This window comes from Macrotis lagotis, chromosome 2 (genome assembly GCF_037893015.1).
Source record: "Macrotis lagotis isolate mMagLag1 chromosome 2, bilby.v1.9.chrom.fasta, whole genome shotgun sequence".
Taxonomy (NCBI): Eukaryota; Metazoa; Chordata; class Mammalia; order Peramelemorphia; family Peramelidae; genus Macrotis; species Macrotis lagotis.
Window position 1 is genome coordinate 189,205,559 of NC_133659.1, and position 15,434 is coordinate 189,220,992.

General features: G+C 39.9%; 1 protein-coding gene across 1 annotated transcript; it reads right to left on the bottom strand.

Moving 5' to 3' along the window:
* Positions 1-2,143: 2,143 nt before the first annotated feature.
* On the bottom strand, positions 2,144-4,002 carry CSF3 (colony stimulating factor 3). Its single transcript, XM_074220575.1, has 4 exons — positions 3,826-4,002; positions 3,082-3,189; positions 2,685-2,831; positions 2,144-2,382 (listed from the first exon to the last, which is right to left on the bottom strand). Exons 1-4 carry the CDS (start codon positions 3,928-3,930, stop codon positions 2,218-2,220), a joined length of 525 nt encoding a protein of 174 aa, XP_074076676.1. The 5' UTR covers positions 3,931-4,002; the 3' UTR covers positions 2,144-2,217.
* Positions 4,003-15,434: the final 11,432 nt, after the last annotated feature.

A 15,434-nucleotide genomic window follows, 5' to 3' on the forward strand; every position in this document is an offset into this window, starting at 1 on the left:
AATTTTTAAATGCTGAGTATTTGTTTGCTCCCTTTTCCCCTTCCTTCACTGAACATAAGAAAAACAAAACCCTTGTATCAAATATAGCTAATAAAGTAAAACAGAATCCTGTTTCCCCTTTTTCCAAGTGACAGTCAGCCTGCTGGGGTTGAAAATTACTTATAATTTTTTATGCTGGGGTTGAAAATTATTTATAATTTTTTTATACTTTTTGAGTATCACTTTCTACCTGATGTGGTCCTTCATTTTCTTTTTTTTTTTTTTAATTAAAAAATTTATTTATTTGGTTTTTGTGAGGCAATGGGTTTAAGTGACTTGCTCAAGGCTACACAGCTAGGTAATTATTAAGTGGATTTGAACTCAGGTTCTCCTGACTCCAGGGCCCATGCTCCATCCATTTCATTGTCAAAGAAGACCATGACATCAGGGAGGTGATGTCATGACAAACATGTTAATTGGATTTGAGTGAGGGGGTGCTGTGCCCCACTTTCTCCTCTGGAGCCATCAGTTAGGATGTCTGGAGATTAAGTGAAATGTCCAAGGTCATACAACTAGAAAGTGGCAAGTGTCAGATTGGAACTCCTGTCCTCCGGATTCCAAGTGTCTATTCACTACACTGCCTAGCTGCCTCTTATTTTCATTATGAATAAAGAACATGTTATTCTTTTATTCCTTGTGAGTATTGTTGTGGGTCCTTCTATAGGGCAGGCCTTCACTTCTCTAGGGAATCCATGAGTAGCTTAATTCAGTTGTAGAGCTCCTGGGGGAGGGAAGAGATAAATGCTGCTTGCCCCTTCCCTTAGGTTCTCTCTCTTTGTCTGGACCCACATTTTCATATTTGTAAGTCTAACTACTTCAAGGCCTCATCTCCCTTAACATTATTCAGGAGACAACCCAAAGCTGGCTTCTAGTTTAGTTAGTTCCTTCAGGAAAGAGATTGGAAAGATGGGGTTCTATTAACTACTAGTCTATTATATCTAGAAGAACCCTAAGGTTCTCTATAATCCTGAGCTGAAAAGTTGTTTAAGTGCAGTTTATATGGGATTAGTTTTCTAGAAAAAAGACAGTGAAAGGCAATTTGGTTTTAGAGGAACTAGGGACAGTTGTTAGGCACAGAGAAAAAAAAATAGATATTGTGACCCTTTGGGCCAATACAACTACCCAGGACTTGCTGATTATCTGGACTGGAAGCTTGGATGGAATTGAAATAAATATGGCAATAGTGAAAGTCTGCATGGAGGTGGTAGCATATACACCACTGGTGAGGACTCTTCAGAGCCCACCTCGTCTGTCATATGTGCCATTCCTAGGCCTTCCCACCAATCTGATTTTGAGGGTAGCTCTCTGTTAACTACCTTTTACCATGATATCAATTTTAATTAAATTAAGGTACAACCCAGACAGGCTAATAGATGATCCAGGCTTTGAGGAGTCAAACTCAGCTTCTTCTCAGTTCAGAGGGAATCAATAGTGGAACTGGCTTAGGCAGGATCTGGGAGTAAAAGAAAGGGACCAACCTCTGCTAGGAGAACTGCTCCCAGCCCTATCTTCCCTCCTTGGAAAATACCCCAAGCCTATAAGGTCTTCAGGGACCTCCTCTGATCTTTCATAAATGCCTCCCAAATTCTTGAAAAGAAAATGACTCCACACAGAATTAGTAGGGTTTCAGGCTCAATTCAACAAATATTTATTAAAATGCCTACATCACAGTACTGGGGATGCAAATACAGAAATGAAAAACAGTGCCTGCCCTAGAGCTTACAACATTCTCAGCACCTCCCAGCCAAAGCTCTCTTTGATCTGCAAAGAGACTTTTCCCAAGGGGCAAAGGAGAAACCAAAGAATGTTGGACTCACCCTGGCCAGACTAGTGAGTTGGGCCCTACCTCCAGCCTGGCCTTGGCTAGGGCCAGGACTAGGAAAGTAAGGGCCAGTACTCACCTAGGGAACATTGCTGTTTAAATATTAAACAACAGAGCATCTCTCACCTGGAGATGGGTCTTTTAATGGCAATACTTGGTATTTAACTATTTATTTTCCAGCTCTTAGGATGGCTGGTCTGAATTTTCCCCTGCTATAAGCAGGGAGACTGACTGTGACCTAGAATGGGATTGAAGGGGAGGAGGGACAAATTGAGAACTCCAATCCCTTCCACTCTTTAAATATTTGTTAAGTTTAAATATATAAATATTAAATAGGGGATAAATATGGGATTAACTCAGGCCTGGGAAAGATAGCGCAGGGCACGATATGCCTTGTCCAGGAAGCCCTGCAAGTGGTCAAAGATAAGGACACCGCCTGCTCGACGATAGAAGGAGGAACTGAAGATGGGCAGGGTTCCTTGAGTGGGCATGACCTCAGGAGCCACTTGAAGATCTTCTATCTGTGGGAGAAAGAAAGTGTCAGAGGTGGAGGATATTGAGAAGGCAACAGTTTTGTGTCCCAGGGACTTCCCCACCACAACTTTTACATGATTCAACAAATCCCACTCTTATAGTCCCCTGTGATTTACAGTAGGGATGGGTTCATTTTAGACTTTTGATCCAAATCTTTAACCTAGCCTGCCCTTCTAAAGAGGATTTTTCCTAAAGACCAAAAATATCTTTTAATGTTTATAATATTGGGAAGGGGAAAGGAAGGATGCTCATTTGACAGATAATGAAGAGGTATGGTAGTAAATCTTACCTGTTGCCAGATGTTGGCAGCAAAATCACCAAGATCGAGCTGCAGGGTGTTCAGAGTTGGAGCCAACTCAGGGGAGATGCCTCCCAGTGCTTTCACAAGACCCTGGTAGAGCTGGAGACCATAGTGCAGCTGATTCAGGCATGCTACCTAGGGTTGGTAGAGGGTTAGGAGAAAGGGCTTCAGGCTGGGCTGACCACCTTCTAGCCCCATTCTCTCCATGAAACTCTCAAGTTCCCACATCCCCTCCCTAACCCATAGCAAATCTAGACAGTCAGGTTTTTTGGTTTGCTGCTTTTTTTTTTGCCACCCGCCACCACAGATGAAAGGAAGAATTTATATTCTCCCTTACCTCCCAGTTCTGGCTCCAGAGATCAGAGAAAAGCTTGGGAGCACTTACCAGTCTCAAATCCCGACTGTAACAGTTTTCTAGAGGTGGCTTGGGGATGCCCAGATACTGGCCAATGAAAATCAGCTCCTCTGGATGACATAGGCTGTAGTCAGAACACTGGGAAGGCAAGAATTGAGTTCTTAGTAGAGGTGGAGGTGGGAGATCACCTCTCTGTCCTATGTGTATAGTCACTGTTTCTTTTGTCTGATTGTCTAGATGGCAGTGGAGAGAGAATATTGAATTTGGAGCCATAGTTCAAATCCTGGCTCTTACTCATAGCATCTGGCAAGCTTGAGCAAATTCAACTTCTCTTAAGATCTTAATCTGTGGGGGCAGCTAGGTGGACAGTGGATAGAGCCCTGGAGTCAGGAGGATCTGAGTTCAAATCCAGCATCACTCAATAATTACCTAGCTCTGTGACCTTGGGCAAGTCACACTTGACCCTATTGCCTTAAACAAAAATAATAATAATTTTAAAAAATCCTAACTTGTAAAATGTGAACTTTGGTGAGGTGGCCTCTCTAAAGATCCTTCTGGATGGGAAATTCTATGATCCTTCCATCTTCCTCCTGTCTCCTGTACTTCCTGTCCTCAGATTCTCCCTATCTCAATAGGGCTGTTCACAATTTGTCCATTCATTTGGTTTCCTGGTCTCTGTTCTAGTTCACCCAGTTTTCTCTATTTTCTTTCCCTAGGCTCGCTCGGGGGCTTTCACCACTTTCACCCCAATCTGCCCCCAGGTCCCACTCTCACCAATCTCTGCTGCAGCCCTTCGACATCACTGTGAATCTTCCTCACTTGCTCCTGAATTTGGGGAAGGAAGTTCTGAGGCAGGTAATTGGAGGAGCTCAGGGGCATGGCCAGGAGCTGAGGCCAGAATACACTCAGCCAGAATAGTAGCAGATCTGGGCAGTGGGAAGAAGGAAGATTATCAAGAGGGTTCCCAATTACAGAGGGTTCCCAGTCCCTCCACCCCAAGATTCCAAGACACATTTTTCCATTTCCAACATGGATCCCTCTTGTGTCCCTGATTCTCCCCACTTTTCCCATTGCAAAGTTAGGTCCTAGGAAAGGCAGGCAGATAGCCCAGGCAGTCCCATCTTGGGAGATGAAGGAAGAAAGGTCCTTGTATCACTAGACTCACTGGGAAGCTTCATGGGGCTTCGGGCTGGTAGATGGGGCCTCGTTGGTTCAGGTGCTGCAGGCGCTGAACTGTGTCTGGGGCTGACTGCTTGAAGCCTTTATAAGAAGGGTCATTTGGGGAGGAAATTACCTGGTGCTGAAAGTTCTTAGTAATGACTTCCCAGGTTTATGCAAATCAGGGTCCAAGACAATGCTTTAGGGTGGAGTGGGGGGGGGGGCAGGGGGTCTGGGACTCCAAGGGCTCAGTTTGCGAAAACTTTGTGAAATTGTGGAATATCTCTTCTTCCTTTGACGTCCAGTTCTCCCTTCCTAGCCCCACCCCACAGCCCAGAGATGCCCTAGGGCTTTTAAAAAGAACAGAGGAATAGAGGGCCTGATAAGAGGGCGGGACAGAGATTAAGAGATGGAGAATGGTGACAGAATTAGAGTCAGAGATTGAATGGAGGCCAAGGCCTTTCTTGCCCCTTTATCCCTTTGTCCCCTTCCAGTCTACACCGCAGCCCTCCTCTTTGAATTCCTCCAGCCTGGAGCTCTCTGGCCCTAGGACCCCCTCTTGTTCCTCAAGCTTTCCTGGGTCTGGCTGTCTATTCTTCCTGTGGAAATAACCGTATCTCTTGCATCTGACATTGGAAAACATAGTAGAAACCATCTGATGCCCCACTGCCCTAGTCTAACTCTATTACCCACCGCACCATCCCCATCCCACCCTTCCTCTTGGCTAGGCAAAATTCCAGCCTCCGGGCTGCTTTGAGCAGGTTGTGCCGGGAACTCCCTGTGGTGGAACGCACATCCCCCAACCCATGACTCACTCTCCTAAGCCCCCAAATTCCCCAGTCAACTGAAACCGGATGTCTATCCTGAGTGAAGCAAGAATCATAGTGGCTCTTGACTGGATTGATCATGTTCTCCCTCCCCCAACACTCATCATCTTCCTGGAGAGTCACAGGGACTGGGTCCCAGGATTGCCCCTTTCACAGCCTTGATGGATAAGAATTTCCTCCCCCAGGAAGGAGATTGGCGGCTCTGTGTGTGTGTGTGTGTGTGTGTGTGTGTGTGTGTGTGTGTGTGTGTGTGTGTATGAAAGAGCAGGGAATGGGGAACAGCTCTGGCCTTGGAAACAAGTGTCTTCCCCACCATGCGCTCTGCCCCTCATTCCTGAGATGAGGGGTGCCCCTTTGTAGGGACCATAACTGGGACTCTCGCTCCACCTGGTGGCCACACCTGGCAGGTATAAACAAACCCAGCGGATTTAGCTCTGGTTCCAACTCCTCGGACAAATCATTTCATTTACTCAAGCCTCGGTTGGCTCAGTTGCAAAAGTGATTACACATCTTCTACCCCTTTTAGGTTACTGAAAGAAAAGTGTTTGATAAATTATATTTCCTGGAGAGTATTGGTTTCCCAGCATTGAACACATAGTAGGTGTTTAAGAAATGAAAGAAACAAGCAATCATTAAGCACCTATGCTTTACAAATTATCTCATTTGATCTTCACAGTGAACTCGGATGTCAATGAAGCAGATGGAGGTTAAGTAATAATAACAGGTAATAGTGCTTTCTCTCTGCCAGGCACGTCTTACAAATATTTTCTCACAACAACCCTGGGAAGAAGGTACTATTATTAATCTCATTCTTTTTTTAACAGATATATTTATAACATAACAGTATTCAGATTGAAAAGAAGAAATTTGCTTTAACTGCTTCCCTTAGCCATTTTATATATATACATATATATATATATATATATATATATATATATCGCCAATCAGGCATTAATTAATTATTATATCTTTAAAACTAATCAATTTGTAGAAAGTCATTTACCTTATTACATCTGGCATTTTCATGCTATCAAAGTTAGAGCCTACATATGTGATGTGCCAGGCTTTTTTTTTTTTTGGACTTAAAATTGCTTAACCCTGTTTGCAGGAATACTTTGAAATGTTTAGTCTATTATTTCTCAATTTGTTAACATTTCATGCCAATTAGAAAAAGTACCTCTAAATGGGATAGCATTTTGTTCACTTGTATTCCATCTTATTTTATTTGGCTCAGTTGGCTAGTGGTATTACTTTAGTGGTTATTCACAGGAAGGAGTAAAGACTTGTGAAGCCTTTCCAAAATGTTTCCAGGCTAATGTATAAGAAAAAATGATTAGAATTTTGTTTTCCATCTGTTAAAAAACAGATTACTGTTTAACATAAAACATTTATAACATAAATGCTAACATAAAACTGTTAAAAAATTCCAGTGCAGCCCTATAGTAGCTAAAAATTTTTAAAGAGGTTTAGTAGAGCTATTTATTTTTTCTTCTTCATCATTTCTTTTTTTAAGAAAGATTTTATTTATTTTGAGTTTTACAATTTTTCCCCCCATTCTTGCTTCCCTTCCCCAACCCCCACAGAAGGCATTCTGTTAGTCTTTACATTGTTTCCATGGTATACATTGATCTTAGTTGAATGTGGAGAGAGAGAGAAATCATATCCCCTAAGGAAGAAAAATAAAGTATGAAATACCAAAATTACATAATAAGATAATGTTTTTTTTTTTTTTTCCTGATTTGAAGGTAATAGTCTTTGGTCTTTGTTCAAACTCCACAATTCTTTTTCTGGATACAGATGGTATTCTCCCTTGCAGACAGCCCAAAATTGTCCCTGACTGTTGCACTGATGGAATGATCAAGTTCATCAAGGTTGACCATCACCCCCATGTTGCTGTTAGGGTGTACAGTGTTTTTCTGGTTCTGCTCATCTCTCTCAGTATCAGTTTATGCAAATCCTTCCAGGCTTCCCTGAATTCTCATCCCTCCTGGTTTCTAATAGAACAATAGTGTTCCATGACATACATATACCATAGTTTGTTAAGTCATTCCCCAATTGAAGGACATTCACTTAATTTCCAATTCTTTGCCACCACAGACAGGGCCCTTTTTCACAATCTCTTCAGGGTATAGACCCAGTAGTGGTATTGCTAGATCAAAGGGTATGCACATTTTTGTTACACTTTGAGAATAATTCCAAATTGAGTAGCTAAAATCTTAATCACAGTTTAAATATTTTTTCAGTGGAAAGGAGAATTGGAGAAACTGTAAATATATGAAACCAAATGAGGGCATATTTATATAAATGAATTATATGATTAAAAAGAACCTCCCCCCGCAATGATTCTTATTTTGCAGATGAAAAAATAAAGACAGACAAAGATCTAATCACTTGCCTAGGGTCATTCCACTTGTAAGAATTTGAGACTAGATTTGAACTCAGGACTTTCTGACTCCAGATCTAATACTATTCATTATATCTGTGTACATATAATACATCATATATAAATTTATATGTAAATGTGTATAGATAGAGTGTGTATGAGAGAGACAGACAGACAGAGGGAAAGAAAAGGGGAAGTAGAGATGGAGAGAGACAGAAACAGAAAGGGAAGGCTAGTGAATGAGCCAGAGGGAGAGGCAGAATCAGAAGGAGAGGGGGAAGACAGAGAAAGAAAAAGTCAGAGTGAGGAAGAGGAAACAGAGGAGAAAGAGGAGAGAGAAGAAACTTTTATTAAGTTCTTACCATGTGCCCTGGGGATATAAATAGCAGAAGTTAAGTCTTAGTCCTCAAGAATTTTATATTCTAATGGAGAAAGACAATACTCCTAGAAAGGGGCAGGGGTGAGTTACAGACAAAGGGAATGACTAGAAGCAGACAAAATGGCCTGGGTCCTTAAAAGAGAAGGCAAAAATTCACCAATCAGAGCCAAGGGGCCAATGAGTGGGTCCAGTTTATAGGTACAAAGGGATGAAGGTAATTTATCTGCCTAGGGTGACTTGTTATTGTAAGAAATGATGCATATGAAAAAGATTTAAAAATTAAAAAAAGAGATGATGCATATGAACCCCAGCTTTTGGACTAGAACTCACTCTTTGACAAAAATTGTTGGGGAAAACTGGAAAACATTGCCTGGAAAACATAAAGAGTGGTAGTGATGGTTGTAGAAATGACCTACTTGTATAAAAATATTCATATCAGCTTTTTTTGTGGTGGCGAAGAATTGGAAATTGAGGGGATACATATTAATTGGAAAATGAATGAAGAGGTTGAGGTATATAATTATGATGCAATATTATTATGCTATAAGAAATGTCAAACAGGGTGATTTCCAAAAAACTTGGAAAGATATACATGAACTGAGATAGCATGAAGTGAGCAGAACCAAGAGACCATTGTACACAGTAATAGCAATATTGTATTATGACCAACTGTGAATGATTTAGCTATTCTGATCAATAAATTATCCAAGACAATTCCAAAGGATTCATGATAAAAAATGTTATCCACATCTATAAAAAAGAACTGATGGAATCTGGATGAAGATTGAAGCATACTATTTTCACTTTATTTTATTGATGGTTTGCTTGCTTTTGGTCTGTGTTTTCTTTCACAACATGACTAACATGGAAATATTTTACATGACTGTACATGTATAATCTATATAAAATTGCTTACTGAATCAAGGTGGGGAGAAGAAAGGGAGGAAGAGAATTTGGAACTCAAAATTTTAAAAAAAATGCTAAAAATTGTCTTTCCATGTAATTGGGAAAATTAGAATATTTAAAGACAGAAAAAAAAAGAAATGATGCATATGTAGTATTCTGAGAAACTTGGCAGGACTCCTAACAACTTAAACAGAACAATATTTCCATGGACAGAACCATATCCAGGTTGACCAGAATACCATGAAGGAGAAAAGCACCAAGAGACTTCAGGCTTATGGTCAGTGTGATATACAGTCTAAACTTGAGAAGATCAACGATGAAGTATACTTCCTACTTCATGGCAGAAAGGTGACAGTTTAGAAAAGTCAAATGAGGAATAGATTTTTTTTTTTTAGGTTTTTGCAAGGCAATAGTGTTAAGTGACTTGCCCAAGGTCACAGCTAGGTAATTATTAAGTGAGGTCAAATTTGAACTCAGATCCTCCTGATTCCAGGGCTGGTGCTCTATCCATTATACCATCTAGCTGCCCCCAAATGAAGAATACATTTTCAGATCCAATGTGTGGATTTGTTTTGTTCGACTATGCTCATTTATTAAAAGGGAGATTACTATCATAGGCAGGGAAAGCCAGGTGGGAAAGTAATGAAATTTAAAAAAAAAGAAGAGAAAGAACATCAATAAAGTGATTCAGCATGGGGGTGTCCTTGAGCCAGCTTGTGCTCTGGAGGGGTGATTATTAAATTTTCAGAGTTAGCATTTATTCTTCTGAAATAGACATTCCAGAGCTTGAGTTATCATGTTGTTGTTGGCTAGACTTAAGAAAGTAATGAAGAAAATGTTGTTAAATGTTTACCAGTAAAAACCTGTCTGTGGCTCAAGACTCCCCCAGTAATTCTGGGTTCACATGGGTCTGATACTAGAGGTTTGACTCCTTGAAGAGTTAGACTCTCTCTCTCTCTCTCTTTTTTTTTTTTTGCAAGGTAATGGGGTTAAGTGGCTTGCCCAAGGCCACACAGCTAGGTAATTATTAAGTGTCTGAGACTGGATTTGAACCCAGGTACTCCTGACTCCAGGGCCGGTGCTTTATCCACTGCACCACCTAGCTGTCCCTAGACTCTCTCTAGGATTCATGCCCCATTCCCCATTTGTTTTACTCCAGAACAAACTTTAGTTTTGGTTCATGTCTATGTTTCCTACAATGTGAGTAGCAGAAATTCTTATACAGGTATTCAATATATGAGGCATTTTTTTTTTAAAGCACTACTGAAGAGCCATAGAACAAATACAGGAACATTAACCATCAGGTCAGAAGGTAAAGTGAAGGGTTGTTCCATGGCATTTTCCATTCGTCATGAATCTGCACTGCTCAAGCAATACCAGGGAGAATTAGCAAGTTTTAGATGTCCCCTGGCATAGCTTTAGTCCTTCAGCTGAAAGGTGAGCTTCTATTGGTCTTTTATTCTCTTCCTTATCCAGGAAGCACTTTATTGTAGAAATTCTCCTTATAGGATGCTTGTGCCCAAATCAATGAATCCAGGCACACTCAAATTGGAGATCATGCATGAATTAACTCCACAAACTGGTCCTGCCCAGTATCTTTCAGACTAGAAGTTTAGGATCAGGCAACATAGGGAATTTAAAAATCCCTCCTTTACAGGAACATAAATTTTGCATTCCCCTCCTCAGGCAGTGTGGGAAAAAAATATTTACTGCCATGTGTTTCTGCTGTCAATTGTTACACATCTTATGGATCAGAATAGGTAAAACCCTCTCCTTGTATTGCATCCCCCCTCTCCCCCTCTACCTTGGATACATTTCTGAAGAATATGCAGTATAATAAATAATGAAGGGAATCTTAGACAGCTAAAAAGGGAGTGGGATGCAGGCCCTCCCAACTTGTGGGTTATTTTGATAACCCACAAGTCCAAGGAAAGAATTGGTCCCTGAGTGTGTCCCTTTGAATCTCTATCTCTTGAGAACCAATCAAAGGCTTTTTGTGCATTCATTTAGCATGGAGGCAGTATTTGTGTTTCTCTTCATGAGAATGTCTTTTAGATGGCTATAGAGATTTAGGAGTCATCTGCATAGAGATGATCATTGAACTTGATGAGATTACCATGCATATCATAAGAGAATTTCTGTCTTAACTTTTTTTTTTTCGTAAGGCAGTGGGGTTAAGTGGCTTGCCCAAAGCCACACAGCTAGGCAATTATTAAGTGTCTGAGGCCAGAATTGAACTCAGGTACTCCTGACTCCAGGGCAGGTGCTCTATTCACTGCGCCACCTAGCTGCCCCTTAACTTTTGTTGAAAGTGAATTTCTGTGAGAATATAATTGACATTTTGCTATATGTGATCCTTGCATGAATTGTAAAACCAGTGGCAATGGCTGGTTCTTTTGTGTCTTTGTTTTATCATTGACACAAAAAGCCTAATTGCTAAAAAGAATGTCATCTCATCTTCTGGGATGTCTATCTCCATTATCCATTTCAAGAAGCTTCTTTTGATTTATTGCAACCAGCTAAAACTAATAAGGAAATATCCTTTACCTTTCCTCTTTGGCTAAGAATATACATCCATTCTCCTTAACATGAGTACTTTTCTTGTATAATGAGCAACTATCTTATTTGTTTGTTTTTGTTTCATGTACAACAGGCTGAAGGGTGAAAGACACACATTCTTGTCACCTGTAGGTGGGGTGCACCTCACATGGGATGAACTCACACACACAGAGACATTGTAATCAGTTCTGTTCTCTGATTCATTCTGGCTTAATTGGTGTTAGCTAGTCGAACCTATGTCTAAATCCATGCAAGAACCAGAATGAAGGTTTGGATGGACTGTTCCAAAGGTCAAGGTCTGAGCTAGACAAGAGAATGGGGCCATCACAAGAGAATGAGCTAGACAAGAGAATGGGGGCAATCACACATGGCAGGGCAGGTATGGATGATGAGCCAAAAAAAGGAGACAATCAGAAAAGTAGAAAAAGCATCAGGAGAGTGAAGTGTCAATAAATACCAGAAGGAAAATATCCAGGAGGATGTCCTGTTGAATGCTGTCATATTGAATGCTGAAGGGAGGTCAAAAGGGGTGATGACAAAGAAAAAATTATCAGATTTTGAAATGATGATATCATGAGTACATTGCCAAATCCATAAATGGTTTAAAGTAGAGGAATGGTTTTCAAAAGGAGAATTGCAAAATAGAAATGACCATAGGAAAACATGATCCAAATTACTTGTGATAAGAAAAATGCAAATGACAATAATTCTGAAGTTCCTCCTTCCAGCCTGCAAGTTGGTACAAAAATGGGAACAATAGTCAAAGTCAGAGGAGCTGTGGGTGGGGAGGCACACTCATACACTGTTGGAAAGTGATGAAGAGAAAACTTAAAAATATCAGTATGGAATTATGCAAGGAGTGACTAAATGGCCCATACCCCTTGACTCAGTGATTCTACTATGGGTAACACATACTAAAGAAGTCAAAGACAGAAATGGTGGTCTAATATAAACTCTTCTAACACTCTTTCTGATAGCAAAGAACTGAAAATAAAAAGGGCACTCAAAGTTGAAAGAAATGACTTTAAAAACTTTGACTTATTAAAGTATTAGGAGATTATGGGAGTGGCTAGGTAGCATAGTGGGGTGGCTAGGTGGCGTAGTGGATAAAGCACCAGCCTCAGAGTCAGGAGTACCTGGGTTCAAATCCTAACTCAGACACTTAATAATTACCTAGTTGTGTGGCCTTGGGCAAGCCACTTAACCCCATTTACCTTGCAAAAAACCTAAAAAAAAAAAAAGAAAAAAAGGAGATTATGGTGTAGGACATTATGAAAGTTTTGAGGAATTTTTATATGAAAGGAAGATTTATATGAACAGATGCGAATAAAATAAGCAGAAATAAGAATAATATAAACAACTACAACAATGTCAATTCATTAATTTGTTCATTCATTCAATGAGTATTTATTACAGTGTCAGGATGGTTCAGTGGCTAAAGCACTCAAAAGTTGAAGGATGTGAGCTCATATCCTTCCTCTGACTATTTCTGTGACCTTGGAAAAGTCATTTAAAATTCTTGGATCTCAGTTTCCTCCATTTTAAAATGAAGGGATTAGACCAGATGACATTTAGGATCCCTGATTGCTTTAGTTCATGATTTCTACTAGGTGCTGGATATATAAGCATCAGATAAAACAGTCTCTGTTCTCAAGATATTATATATTCAATTGAGAAAACAGCATATTCTTAGAAAATACAATATAAATTATATGCAAAATAATTTCTAAGGGAGAAGGCACCAGCAACTGGAGGAATAAGGAGGAGCTTCCTAAATAAAAAAAAGATCACTAAAAAGTTAGTAAAACTTAGGGTAACAGAAAAAAAAAGAATGAAAATTTCAGAACAGATACTGAAAAATGCCTCTATTCACAAGGGAAAATGGAGGGGGACTAGGATAAAATATTGTTTAAATAATTATTGGATTGAATGTTTTTAATTGCTTGCCTATCACAAGGAAGGGTTCACTCTGGATAGGGGAGTGTTAAAAGAATGTCTGTAGGGGCAGTTAGGTGATACAGCAAACAGAGCACTATCTCTGGAGTTAGAAAGACTTGAGTGCAAAAATGGCCTCAGATACTTGGCACTTACTAGTTTTGTGACCCTGGGCAAGTCACTTAACCTTGCTTGCTTCATAAAAAAAAAAGACTAAAAGAACTGATGTACAGACAAAATGTATCAATAAAATGTGTGGATATAGGTGTCTGTATGAACACATATATGTATGTAGATATCTAGGCTAGTTTCTTTACTTGCACTCCCAGCACAACCTTAGTGTGGGTCTTTAGAGAGTGGCTGCTACTGGCCCCACAGATTTGAACTCCTAAAACCACAGCTCACAAATCTTCATTTTTCATTAATAGATAATAAAAGAAAGGAAGATAATGTTACCTCATTTGATCCTCAGAACAATTCTGGGAGGAAGATATTATTATGATCCCCATTTTTTAGCTGAGAAATCTGAGGCAAACAGAAATTAAGTGACTTGCTTAGGGTCACACACTGGGGCTGGATTTGATCTTCTGTTTTCCTGATTCCAGGCCTAGCACTCTACTCACTTAGATCAGGGCATAGAAATTTACCATAATGGCTTTACTATAAATATATGTATATATTTACTATAATGACTTAGTAAGAACAAATAATAAGCAGTTACAATACATCCCTCTCCAGAAATCTGGGGTACACTCTCTTACAAACACTCATGGGGCTCAAATTATGAGGTACCAATATAGGGAGCACATGTGGCCAAAGCAACTCATGTCTCTGGAATTAGTGGGCCCACTGTCCTTTCTTCACAGAGGTATCAGTATACTTGAGAAAGCATTTTCTGCTGAGCAGGTCATACAGCTGGGTTCCCATGGTCTGTGCCTCTCAATGACAAAGTTAGCTCTGCAAAGCTAGAGTCTATAACTTGACTCTCTTCTTTAATGCCTTGAAATTGTTTGAATGCTGTCTCTCTTTGTCTTCTGTCTGTTTTCGTAGGATGGAGTGTGTCTTAAGCATCCACTAAAAATTACCAGGGCTGATGGGGTATGGAGAGGAAAAAATTCCTTCTCCAGATGCCATCTGGTAGAGGTCCAGAGGTTTGCCTCCACAGAGCTTCTCCTGGTCTGAAATATCTCTAACTCTTTAGGTCTTACCTATTCAAAGGTGTGGCTCATATCTAGACCAGTCAGTGGTGTTGCTGGAAGTCTAATCAGAGAAAAGTGTTCTCAATATGAAAAGGAGTAACAGGATGCTAAACTTTTTACTGACATATTAAACTCTCATTGTCTGGGATTGCATTCTGGTTCAGGAAAGCAGATGGTCAGTGACCACACGTCCCTCTTAAATATATATTTACATACACATACATATATCTAGGGGAGGAGGAAGGAGAAAGAGAGAGAGAGAGAGAGAGAGAGAGAGAGAGAGAGAGAGAGAGAGAGAGAGAGAGAGGAGAGAGGGAGAGAGGGGGAGAGAAAGGGGAAGAGAGGGAATGAGAATATATAAGAGTTGAATAAATATGTTATAATGGACAGAGAGATGACTTTGGAACCAGTAACTTCTGGGTCCAAGTCCTGTTTCTAACATATACAGGTTTTATGATCTTGGCTAAGTCACTTAACTGAGAGAATTAGTGCTCAGTGCTCTCTCTCTCTCTCTATGTATATGTAAACATACATATACACATATACACACATATGTAGGTATGTATATATCTTTGCATGTATAATTAAAAAATATGTGTCTTTATATGCATTACAGGAGCAGCTAGGTGGTGCAGTGAATAGGGAACAAGTTACAAGTTACCAAGTTCAAATCTGGCCTCAGGAACTTACTAGCTATATTTCCCTGGGCAAGTCACTTAGCCCTGTGTGTCTCAGTTTTCTTATTTGTAAAATGGCAAAGCACTCTATCTCTGTTAAGAAAACTCCAAATAGAGTCATGAGAAGTTGGACACAACTTAAATGACTTAACAACATATGCATGTATGTAAAATCTATATTATATATATATATGTATATATATTCATACACACATATGCATTTATACATAGATATATTTCTTTACATGTATGCATTTTCCCAAGAGATGGATGGTAATTTTGGAGGGAGCAGATTCAAGTCAAGTGGGAAGCTCGGAAAGGAGTGAATGGGGGGTGTGGGAGCAAAGGTGGTCAATGAGG